Below are 12,667 nucleotides of genomic sequence, written 5' to 3'. Positions count from 1 at the left end.
CAGGTGAGTGGGTCTCATATCTGACAATGTGCCTGACGCACGTGTTTGTTTGTTGATGACAGTGGCCAGCTCGTGGTAGCCACTGTGTAGAGGGTAGCTATTCTTAGCGGCTTGTTTTTAAAATAGACTCAGAGAAACCCTTTCTCTGCTCTCCGGAGCCTGGAGAGACGGAGTACGGCAGCAGGCCGGCTTCTGCTCGGTGATCCATTTCTCGAGCTCCTCGGTGCTTCCTGGGTTTGGCCATCCCAGGTGGTGCTGGGAAGCAGGGAGTGTCCTTAGGAAAACACTGCAGCCGCCTTCAGGACTGGCATCTTCTCTCTGACTCATGTGCATGACCCTGAGAAGCCTCCTGCTTCCAGACCCAGATCAGGAGCGGTCCTCCCTGCGATAAGAGTGTGAAATCCAATCCTCCAGAGAGCAGCCTCGCACCCAGAAGCACTAACTTCTCAGCGGTCTCTCCCCTGGAGCCCCCCTGACCGAGTCAGTGTCTCCAGGGCCTGCTGCTTCTAGTTTTTCAACCACAGAAGCAAGTGGCAGGGGACGGCTTGGAAATCCCCCAGTGAACTAGCTCCCTGGGGTGCGCGCCCTCCCAGGGACAGGAGTGGCCTTTTCCTGGGGAGGTTGGGGGGCGGGGAGCATCTCGTTTTGATGTCTATAGTTTAAGGTCAATGGTTCCCGTTGACAAATGTCAAAGAGTGGCATCTCGGGAGCCTGCTGCAAACCTTCACAACCCGTCCGCATGGCTTGTGCACAGCTTGCATGGGATGCTTTTGTCAGTGCCCGCGCCATGCCCATGTGTGCGCAGATCCATGTGCTGCCTGCCTGACAAGCACCTCCGCATGCAGCGTGTGACCATGCACAGCCGTCCTGCATGCGCCCTGTGCCTGGAGCGCATGCCAGCTGCACCCGTGTGCTTGTGTGGGCAGGGGGCTCCTCTCAAGCCACAGGTCTTCATGGTTTCCGCTGGATAAGTTCTTCTTCACTTCCCTTCCAAAACACACAATTGCCTAGTGCTGCTGGCGCAGAGTCAGACTGGCCGCTGCATTTCACCCCCGAGGTGGCTTCCTTCCAGCAGTGGGTGAGTGATCCGCCGTCCGCACCACCTCTAACCTTCTTTGGGATCCTTCTGCACTGAAGGTGCCCCCCAAATCCATTGGTCCGTGGCCTCCCACCTGCCCACCAGTCCCAGCCTCAACACCCCCCCCACCCCACCGGCTCCTCAGAAGTCAGTGGTGCCCAGGTCTCTGAGTCTTCCGCTCTTCCCACCAGTGTACCCTTCTTCAGGAGCAAGGGTCCAAGGGGTCCCCTAGTCATGCTGCAACATGCCCCTTGTCCCAGAGGCGATGCCACATGATGTTCTTAGCCATCCATCCTATGGACGGGACGGCTGCATCCCCTCCCTTTAGAGAGACTTGTACATCCCATAATGGCACAGTTCTTCTTCAGCTTCCTGTGACAGCTTCCAGGCCCCTTCCCAACTTGACCTTGGCCCAGGCCACCAGGGGTGGAGGCAGCTAGGGGACCACCATCCCCCAGCAACAATGGAAAGCAAGAAGGTTCTCTGCTCATGACCTACATCTCTGTCCACGTTCTCTGGGCACTGCTGCCTGGCCTGTTGCCCCCTTGCTTAGGTTAGGAATGCAGGGCTGCAGAGAGGGAGGAAAGAGCGAGATGCTCGCCCAGCCCCTCATGCATGTGTGTCTGAACAGATGTGGGCATGAGGAGGACATGGCAGTTCCTGAAGCATGATGCTTTGCGGGGTCCAGCAAGTTGGCTCCCTGAGCTTCATAGGCTCTGCCTTAGCAAGCAACCAAAGACTCCCCCCAGTGTCCACGCTGTGGGTGAGCACATCGCCCCCTGGTATCCCATCTCTACACTTCAGCTGCTCTCCTCCCCAGCATCACAGGCGAGTGTTACTTGAACTTCCTAGTTGAAAAAGAGTGGCATGGAGTCGTTGCCCATAGCAACACAGCCAGGTTCAGTGGTGTCCTTGAGTCTTTTGGCCTTTGCCTAATTTGGAGTGAACCAAGGCTTTGATGCCAGGGGAGGAAGAGGAAGAGGAAGAGGTGGGCATTGCTCAGGCCACAGACAAGCATGCTCCCGAGGGACCTTATGAGCGGTGTCAGTGTCAGATGGCCCAATAAGCAAGGCAAGCACAGGCTGACTTGTGCTTGCTTACTAATGTGTAGGGGACAATTTCACGGGTTGTGCATCTGTCACACACACACACACACACCCTTCCTCCAAAATCAAAGCCTCTTTTCAAATTCACAAGTCCCCAGTAATCATGCTAAGCACAGGTTTTCTTGTGCTTACTTACTGATCTATAGTGAAGAGCTGCTCGTGTTTCAAGGGTGCGACTGAGTAACTGTACCCCTCCTCTACTCCTGAGTCCAGCAGGAGTGGCCGGAGGACGGTGCAGGAAGCAGTGCTGATGAGAGGACATGAGGGGTTGGGGTTGGGGGTCCTCCAGTGTGGGAGGAAAGAACGGTACCACGTGGCAAGGGGTGGGAGTCAGTGCCTGGGCCCTCTGCCACCAACATAGGGCACAGCTGCTCCCTGGCCCAGTGACAGGTCTCCCCCCACCCACCAAAACTGACAGCAGAGAACCCCTGGGATGCTGAGCACAATGGAGGGTGGGACTCAGAGGTTCCAGAACACCCCACTGAAAGCCCCCTCCTGTTCCCCAGTCTGGCTTGCATGCCCAGGATTAAGCACTTGGCCTAAAATGGTCTCTACCTCAGTGGTTCTCAACCTTCCTAATGCTGCGACCCTTTCATACAGTTTATGTGGTGGTGACCCCCCAACCATAAAATTATTTTTGTTACTACTTCATCACTGTCATTTTGCTACTGTTATGAATCAGGTGACCCTGTGAAAGGGTTGTTTGACTCCCAAAGGGGTCGCGACCCACAGGTTGAGAACCGCGGCTCTAACTGGAGTCTGGCAGCACCTGAGAAAGGTAACCATCTCACCTCCCTGGAAGGGGTGCCATGTGACATCCGAGGGGCATCCACACCCCTAACACAAATGGTGGCTTCCCTGCCTCCTCCACCAACTGCCCTGGGCCAAAGCAGAAGGGGCCCCGCCACCCAGCTCAGCGCAGCTCTCAGGGACTCATCGTGTTAGGCCTGCCAGCCTCAGGGTAGCACCTCCCCCTCTCCTGAGCCCCAGGTGTGATAAGGAGAAGCACCTCAAAGAACCTGCCTGAGATTATGTGAAGGGGTCTAAGAGCTAAAGCCTTTCTCTCCATCAGGCGAGAAAATCATGCTTGACTGCCCAGGGAGGCGAGGCAGCCCAACCCCGGCTCTAGTCTCTGAGTATCTCCACCTGTCCCCCCTCTGAAGGTGTGCCTACCTACAAAGTAGATGTGGGAGCCGATGAGCTCACCAATGGCAAGCTGTATGTTCTCAGGCAAGTTGCTTCAGCTCCATTTGAGCTCATTTCCACATCTGTTAAGTGGCGGGTTAAAGGACACCCCCCGCCCCCAGCAAGGAGGCTGTGGGACTCAGTGGCTATGTGGGCGGAGTGCCAGCATCATGCTTCACTTGCCCAGTGCCATGCTGCTCAGTGGTCCGTGGAGAGGAGGCTCTCCACTGTGTCTCTGGTCATGAGACCACCCTCACCCTGCCACCATCAAAGCTGGGGTGACTTCAAAAAGGGAAGGTACATGACACATCATGCCACCCCCCTTGGGCAGGACTAAGAAACAACACCCGCACCCCCCAAAGGGGAGGGCCTTGGGAAGCCAGAGGACAGCTCCTTCCTTGGAAAGCTTTTCCAATGAATCCCAAGAGAGGTGCTGGCAACTGACCTTTGTAAAGTGGAAAACCACAAGCAGATGAGAGCAAGGTGGGCTCCCCAAAATGTGCTGCCCAGGTAGATTCCCCGTCCCCACCATTCCCAGCAAAGCCAGGGTGCTCTGATAGCCCAGCTCCAAAGGGACCCGTCATTGTGATCAGATGGCTTGTTTGTGGTTTTTTTTAACCAGACCTAGTTCAACATGAACAGATGCCACTTAATCCTTTGGCCAGCCAACTCTTGGTTACTAATTGGATTTTCACCCTTGATTTTCTTAGTTGAGTGGTGGTTTATGTTTGTGTTCTCTCTTCTTATTTCATAATAGAATAAAGAGAATATTTTAAAGCCAGATTTTTTTAAATGCCCTTTAGCTCCTGGGAGAGATCAGAAGGCTTGGACAGGACCCAGGAGTAGCGCAGACCCCAGAATGGACTCGTGCCGCCAGGGCTTGCACCCCCACTCCCACCCCACCCCCTACCAACAAACACACCTACAATTCCTGGAGGGTGAAAAATCCAGAAACGACATCTTTGTCCCTTGGCCTAATTCAATCCACAGTGATACTGCGGATTCAACCAAATGCCGTCAAGTCAGTTCAGCCTCACAGTGACCCCACTGAGCAGAGTTGAGCTCCACGGGGCTGTCAATGGCCGAGCAATCCGAAGCAGCTCTGCAGGCCTTTCCTGCCAGGTACCTGTGGGTGGTATTGAACCTCCCACTTTGCAGTTAGCCGCGAACACATTAACTCTTTGCACCGCCCAGAGACTCTCTGCTGTGGACTAGCAGTGTGAGCCCTCGTGGCATAGTAGCTAAGCTCTGGGCTGCGAACTGCAAGGTCCGCAGTTCCAAACCACCAGTAGCTCTACAGGAGAAAGATGATGTTCTCTACTCCCATAAGGAGCTACAGGAACCACAAGGGCAGTTCCACCCTGTCCTAGACGGTCACTAGGCATCGTATTCCTTAGCTGGTCCCAGGAACTGGTCTCTGCATTTCTCCTGCCTTGCTTGGTGACACCAAGTTGAGTAGTAATGAGAGTTAGAGAGTCGAAGGTGCTTGAAACTAGTCTCTCTGCTAGAGATAGCGGTTTCTGCCTTCCCCTGTCGGAGCTTCTCTGGTCCCCTGAAGGACCCCAAGGAAATGGCACTCTACCCCGCCTCCCCTGTCAACGATCACTGAGGAAGGAGTGTGGAAAAGATGCACAGGGCCCTCCAGGGAAGTCCCCTGTGTTCGGGTAGACTAGAGAAATTCACGAACACTCATATGTATAAAAAAGAGCTTTCTATATAAGAGCAATTGAATATTGAGAAAACATCCCAGCCAAGTCCAGATCAAGTATATAAGTCCGATATTATCCCATATGTCCGATACCAATCTATAAAGTCCTCTTCAGACTCAGGAAACACATGCAATGACGCTAAATGCAGGAAGACCACAGGCCAGTGGGCAGGAAGTCTTGTGGATCCAGTGGTGTTGTAAGCATCTCAGCACTGGCAGGGATCTCCAAATGGCTTCTCCAGCTCGCAGGGCTCTGGGTGCATCAGGGTAGGTCCATGTGACTTCACCTCAGGGATGTCTTGCAGGGAGTGAGTGTGTGTCCCAGCTCTAACAAGCTATTTATCTCCTTAGCACCTCCAAATGAGGTCAAGCTGCAATCTGACTGACAGGCTGAACTCCACCCCTTCACTCTTAATCCTCCCAAATTGACAACAGATTATATAACTACCACATTCCCCCCAATCAAGTTAGGTCCCTGGCTGCTCTCCTTCCTGCTGTCCCCAGGCCAAGACCCTCACCTTTCCACCTGACTCCTGATTGTGCTCTTAACAAGTCCCCCACCCAGCCCCACCTGTGATTCCACAAACATGGGTCCTTTGCCAACCTGCGTGTCCTCTAGTCCTAGATGACCTGCCACCCCCACCGGAGGACAGCTCAGCTCTGGGGCTTCCCGAGTCTTAGCTGCTGGGGTCACTCGGTGAGCCCTAATCTGCAAAACACCATGTTTTTTCATAAGATGACAAATGCCTCTATGTCAAAGGGAGAGCCCCACTGGTCAATGGGAACTGGGAGGAGTCTTCCACATTCATTCTCCAGAAAGTTCCAGCTCCCCTAGCAGAGGAACCCGGGGGACCCCTAGACTGGACTAGGGGTGGGGGCAGCAAAGACAGCCTCGGGAACTGAGAAAGAGTGGGCAGCAGGGAATTCCCAGGAGTCAGTCGGGTACAGTGTCTTTCTTCTTTCCCCTAAACCACCTGCAGTCAAAGGCAGAGGTCTTAAATGCACGGCCGAGCAAATCTGACACATGTATTCACCCACGTCACCGATGGCCCATCATCGTAATCCAAACGTTCTCCCCTCCGTGAGAGGCAACATCAGCTGCCAGCCAGTCAGGAGCAACTCATGACACGCGTGTCAAAGTAGACCTGTTTCCAGTGGCCACGTCTTCGGAAGTAGACCACTAGCCCTTTTGTCCGAGGGGCAGTTGAATGGTCTGGAGCCAGCACGCCCTTCCTTGTTTGCCCCAAGCAGGGACTGCCCGTTGAACTTGCGATCTGCAGCTTTGGTGTGAAGTCATGGAGGGGAGAGGGGTCTAGAAGAGAACCCCATCCACAGCTTCCACACCTTTACTCCCTAAGTGGTGCAAAGGGCCCCGAGGAGTTGGCTCTGGATCCCCAATAGGCCACCTGACAGCAGCACCCCCACTACCCACCCCCTCACCCCCCAGGGCTACCCTCTGAACCACAGCCCTCCTCCCCATCTAAGACTGTGCAGGTGAGTGAGCAGCGGGAGCTCCCGGTCCCGGATCATGCATGCTTTGTTGATCAGGATCTGGGAGTGAGATGCACCGAGCCACCGCATGTCAAGCAGCATGTTGGTTTTCCTTAAATCACAGCACAAAAGGGAGCCGTTCCTTTTGTGCGGTCCTCCTTTTAGAAACAAAGGACGCGGCCATGGCCATCTTCCTCCAGGCTTCCAGCCATCAAGCTGGCCGCACCGGCTGCACCGGCGGAGGGTGGGGATTGAATGTGGGGGTGTTTGTGAACCCAGCACCCCACCCTCCCCGCCCCATGGTCCATGAAATTGAAGGCTCCCAGATGCTATTGGATTCCACTTTGTCGAATGTCTGGAAGGTGATAGGCACAGGGGGGGGTGGAGGGGGGGAGGTGCAGAGCTTCAGCGGTGTCTCTGGAAAGCACCTTCCGGAGCACAGTTCCTGATCAGTGTGTGTCTTCCCTTGGACAAAGGCTCGTGGCATTTCAACCCCCCTCAGCTGCTTCGCTCAGCTCCGCCAAGGCCGCGGGCTGAGCTGGCCCTGGTTTCCAGGCATCATGATCTGTTCCCAACTGACCGGTACTCAGGAACAGCACATATTCCCATCCCAGCCAAAAAAAAAAACAAAAAAACAACCAAACTACCCGCTCTGTAACTAGGCAGGCACCAAGCAGAGGCAGAGTACCACTCCCATCCCAGAGGATTTCTCTCAGTGCAGAGGAGAAAGGAAAGAGTCGAGTCGGAGGGGGTGCCAGAAGGCAGCGGAGCTCACTGGGCAGAGCAGGTACCTCCCGGGAGCTTCCTGCGGCGCAGACTTTGGGGCGGGCTCATCTCCCAGCACAGCTAGCCTCTGCTGTCAGATTTCACTCCGAGCCCTGAAAACACAGCCATTCTGCAGGAAGGCAGCCACTGAGCAACGTGATGGTTGGATTTCTTCCCCCAAGCCCTGGGCAGGCAAGCTCTCCATGCCTGTATCCTGGGTGATTAACTGCCTTCCAGCCTGAGCCTGCCCTCGCTCACGGGGAGGTCACTGGGTCCTGGGAAGATTGCAGCTGGCTGAGCTGTTTCCTCGAGCAGACTCCAACCCTCCTGACCTCCCATCGTGAGCAGCAGACCTGGCATTTGGTAAATGCATGAGTGCAGGAGCCAGGCAAGGCAGGCAAAAATGCCAAGGCATACTACCTGGCTGACTGAGAGGTTGTGAAGTATCCTGGGGACTCGTCCCTAGGCTGATCTGCTGCGGCAGCCCCGCCCCCCCCAAGTCTCAGGGAATGGCAGCCTTTGGGGGAAGGGAACCAGAAATATGGTGTGGCCACCCCAGTCTGGGCTATGAGGCTGAGCTCCAGGAAGAGATGAATTAGCACCTCCAGGCCCAGCCCGTTCTGTAGAACTGAGCCGGGATGAGAGTCGTGGGAAGTAGGGGGCAGGGGAGGGAAGCCATATTCACCTTTAAGAAATAGACACTATCCTCCAAAAATAGAGCTTCCAAACCCCCTCGAGCCGCAGACCCCTCCCCTAGCCCAAATGAACTCACTAAAGAGGCAGAAGCTGGAGTTGGAGTTTGGGCCTCCTGGTTAACTTGGACTTGGGTTGATCTCAAGACTTTTGTGCTAGACATCAGCATGGACTTATTCAGAAGCCATGGAGCTTATTCAGAAGCTCCAGTGATTTCTGTGTGGTTCACATCTGCCGGCTAAATCAGAGCCCCAAACGCCATGGATAGCCAGCCCAGAGCTTATATATTTGGGTACATGATGTATAATGCGTAGCCCCAGTGGAAAAGGGAGGAGAGGAAGGAGGAGGCGCTGGTATTTGGTGTGTGGTTACCACAGTAATCAACACCCCAGAGGGAAGCGAGATTCCTCCAGGACCTGGTAAAAGCAGGTGGGGGGAGACTTGTAAGAGCTCTGGAACCTGGAAGCTCCTAAATGGAGACTTGAGCCCCATAGTTCCCCAGAGCAGGCCCCCACAAACACCACCACCCCCAAAGGCCCTTGAGTCTGCACGTAGATGGCACATATTCCCAGGTGAACCGACTAGATGACAAATGCCACGCTCACAGAGGCGTACCTGTGGAAAACAGCACCTATGGCAATCCATTTCAAATGACCAGTGATCTCTCACAGCCGCCCGGGGAGAGTGACAGCGAATAGAAAGTGCTCACTGGTGCCCCACACCCCATGCTCCTGTTGGCAACAGGGCACCAAACATCCCTAGATCCATCCACCCCTGCCCTCACCCCAGTAACAAAGGCAAGGTGCCTCTGGAGGGGGCTCCTTGAAGGTCAGCCTGTGCCGGCTGAGTCACTGTTGGCCCGAACTGGACAGAGGGGCGGCCATCCACCTTGAGAGACTTTCCAAGACTGACACCGTAACCCTCTGGGATTAAAAAAAGGAAGAAGGGGGAAATCTGATTAAAAAATCCCTCACCTAGTATAAATGCCTCCCGCTGCAGGCTAAGTCTAGTGTGTTGGAAAATTCAGATAAGGTTGTTGATGGGAGATTGTGTGGGCTCGTGGTTTGGGGGCTTTTTGGTATTTTAAGATTAATCACACACACACACACACACTATTGTGTTGATTCTTCTCCATAGCAACCGGGTAGAACTGCCCATATAAGGCTTCCATCTTTTCAAAAACACAGGGCCGCAGCGGCCTCCTGAGGAGCACCTGGTGGGTTCGAATCCCTGACCTTTCAGCCAACAACCCAGCACTTACCCGAGTTAAGATAAAGTGGGGGGGTGAACAGAGGAAGAGAGACACAGGTTTGTGACTAGCACCTGAGGGGGTACTCATTCCACGGCCAATGTCATCATGTTCGCAACAGAATTCTCCAAGCCGGGCCTGTCCCACCCCACCCCTCCATAGAGACCACGGCAGATGGCATATTGTCGAGTATGCACTAAACTCACATCCCACCTTGTTTGTTTGTGAGATAGCCCCATGATCCATCAATTCATCCATCAGCAGGTTTATCGAGTGCCCTCCCAGGCTTCACAAACCTGATCAATTGATTTTAATTACACCCCGCTTGCACGCAGCCGAGCCCAGTCAACAAGACGCATGCTCACACCTCACTTGGAAATGGACGTGAGGAATTGCCAGCCCTTGCGAATCTCACACCACCTCAGCCACAGTCCGTGCTGATGAGCAAGCGTGGGCTGCCCTTTGCAGATGGCAACGGTGTCGCTGACCCGCTGTCAATACCACGATGGGTTCTGAGTGTTTTCTCAGACACCATAATCAATCTACTTGCGGCCAGCCACATTTGAGACCCTAGTCCAATGATATGGATTTCTACAGAGAGTGAGCAGAGCAGACAAACAGAATGAGTGTGCCCCACTCCTTCCCCTTATTCCTCCACCTGGGGAGCCCCAAACCCAGATCTGGGGAGCCCCTTCCCCACCCCACCCCCTCCTCTGAGCATGTGGACAGTTGGACTATCCCAGGATCGCTCTGACTCATGCACTGGGCCTCACCTCCTGGCCCAGTTGGCTTAGCTTTCTTTTTCAAGAACTGCGACGCATGCTAGAGGTGAAATGTGTGCCCTCCTCCTGGCAGGAGATTGGGTCATCTAACTTGGTCTCTCTGGGTTCTGCAGGTGAGGAGCTAAGAATATAGATATATACATGGGACGAGTGCACCGTCCCGGGCCCTGCACTGGTAGCCATTCTGAAGACCTGCCGTCAAATAGGCCCAAAGTCTGTGTGGCTCTCCTAAGGCAAATTCTCTATTCCATTTCAAACTGGATTCATAGGTCTTGGGGGTTCCTTAAGGCTGATTCACTCATTCGCTTCTGATGCCCCAAAGCCTTGGGCCCACCCACCCTCCCCAAGCCCAGTACACCCCCACTTGCCTAAAATCAAGTCCAGGGGAAACTGAAGCCCTGAGATACATGACACCAAGGATCAAAACGCCTGGTCTAGGTTAGGAAAGGCCCCCACTCCCGAAGAGTGCCAGCAACATCCTCCCTTTATCTGTCTTGGAGTTTGGATTTCTGCCAACTGTATTATACCTAACTATAAGGAGCCCGGATGACAGGGTGGGTAAGCACTCAGTTGTTAACCACAAGGTAAGTGGTTCGAACCCACCAGCTGCTCTGCAGGCGAAAAATAAGGCAGTCTGTTTCTGGAAAGATTTACAGCCTTGGGAACCCTATGGGACAGCTCCACCATGTCTTACAGGGTCTCTATGAGTTGGAATTGGGTCAACCGCAACAGGTTTGGGTGGCAAAATGACTCAACTGCTAGTCAAGAGACCAGCAGGTCAAAGTCACCAGTCTCCCCACGAAGAACGATACGGAGCCTGCTTCTGGGAAGATGCAGCCTTGGGAACCCTATGGGGGCAATTCCGCTCTACCCCATAGGGTCACTGAGTTGGAACCCACTGAAGGGAAATGGGTTTGGACTTGGTCCCTAGCTATGAAAGGTCAAGGCGGCAGTGGGAATCGGTTAGCTAAGTCAGCTGGCCTGGGTGGCTTTCACGACCATGAATTCACCTGCCTGGCTCTCTGTCTCTGTCCGTCTGTGTGTGCCTGTGTGTGCCTCTCTGTCGCCTGTCATCTGCAGGGAAAGTCGCTGGCGGGCAAGCGTCTCACGGGCCTGATGCAGTCTTCCTGACAGTACCACCCACAGGGCCGGGGCCTGCGGACCCCTTGGGCAGCACGCGGCGGCGCTCCACATCCGCAGAGAGAGTGTCCTTGCGGGGCGAGCTGCTCACCGTGAAAGAGAAGGAATGAGGGCGTTGAAGGGCAAAGGTGGAGCCAGTCGGTGGGTACACAGCTGGAAAGACTGGGACAGTGGAGCCTGAGGTCGGCCCCTAGAGGCTCCTGTTTACAGCACTCTCTTCCTTGGAGAGTTGTGCTTGGACACTCCATGCTCCATGAGGCCCTGGCTCCTGCCTCATCCAGGGGAGAGCACCCATGTGGGCTTCTGGTTGCTATCATAGTCTTACTGTCTCACTCCCCATGCTGCGGGGGGCGGGGGGCACACCTTCTGGCACACGCAGAAGCCACCAACTGGCCCTGAGCACATCCAGTATTACGCACCACCTCCCACCCCATCTCTGGCCACCACCACCCCCAGCACCCCCAGCCGGGGGGGGGGGGTGCAGCCTTCTTTCTGCCTCCTCCAAACCTCTCTGGCCACCTGGCATAGCAGACCTGCACCAGCCACCACTTCCACAGAAAATGTCCTGGTCACACCTTCAACACTGAAGCCACCTTCTTGATGGGCGCAGTTTAAGTCCTTCCAACCCCCTCGGAGGCCAGCGTTCTCAATGGCGGGGGGCGGGGGCGGGGGTGTCTCTACCCACTGGCTGCCCATGGCGAGCACCAGAGGAAGACACAAGAGCGCGTTGCTTCACAGCCTTGAAGGACCCGATGACCACCGTCTTTAAAATCAGGACTTTGTCATTGATTCTGAGTTTGCCCCTGCCACCACCCCCCTCCCTCCTTGGTTTGTCCCCTTCATGGTTTACTCACAATAAACGTGGCCATGCACTCGGGGGCCATTGAGATTCTCCCCTCCAGCAGGCGCAGCTGAAGCTGGGAGGGCTTCAAGTCCAGGAGGCGGCTCAGTGGCTGGTTTCCTGATGAGCGTGGGCCAACCTTTGCCCGGTGGTCAGGTCTCAGCTGTGCCCGGAACTGGGGTGGAGCATGCTAGTCGGGGGGAGGGGGCGGGATTGGCCAGGGCCTAGACTTGATCTGAAGACCTGAGCAAACATGTCCACCTGGACACCAACAACCTGGTAAATAATGCCAGTTATTGGGGCGCGGGGGTGGGGGGCAGAGACAATACTGGCAAAGGATTCATTTGTATCCCCTTCGCAAAAGGACCGTTCGCTACCTTGGCTGTGAGGTAACACAGCACCGGTGAAAAGGATCACCTGAGGATCAGGTGATCAGTCTAGCTGGGGTGGGGTCCAATCAGAATGGGCCTATTCCAAGCCCCGCCTGGCACTTAGTAGGTGATTAGCGCAACAGTAGCTATTATTGTCAATATTGTCATTGTGCTTCTTGTGACCCCCAAGACGCCCTTGGACCCAGCTGTATTCACGAACATGTTTTTGAATTCAGACCCTCCCTCCCCCACCTGCTT

General features: G+C 54.8%; 1 protein-coding gene and 1 long non-coding RNA gene across 2 annotated transcripts in view; one reads left to right on the top strand and one right to left on the bottom strand.

Moving 5' to 3' along the window:
- Positions 1–12,069, top strand: part of RGS6 (regulator of G protein signaling 6) — a 611,147-nt gene extending 599,078 nt beyond the window's left edge. The window contains exon 17 of the mRNA XM_004698691.2: positions 11,138–12,069. Coding sequence (XP_004698748.1) covers positions 11,138–11,188 — 51 coding nt within the window. The 3' untranslated portion in view covers positions 11,189–12,069. The remainder of the gene's footprint in view (positions 1–11,137) is intronic.
- The window catches only part of LOC123521411, a 17,291-nt gene extending 4,913 nt beyond the window's left edge, over positions 1–12,378 (bottom strand). Inside the window, exon 1 of the long non-coding RNA XR_006679849.1 lies at positions 12,052–12,378. This is a non-coding gene — a long non-coding RNA (uncharacterized LOC123521411). The remainder of the gene's footprint in view (positions 1–12,051) is intronic.
- Between the last annotated feature and the right edge of the window lie 289 nt (positions 12,379–12,667).

This window comes from Echinops telfairi, unplaced genomic scaffold, assembly GCF_000313985.2.
Source record: "Echinops telfairi isolate 266 unplaced genomic scaffold, ASM31398v2 ScPeMD7_18;HRSCAF=68, whole genome shotgun sequence".
Taxonomy (NCBI): Eukaryota; Metazoa; Chordata; class Mammalia; order Afrosoricida; family Tenrecidae; genus Echinops; species Echinops telfairi.
Note: the sequence above shows the minus strand (reverse complement) of the source record. Positions and strands in the feature narration are given on the sequence as shown.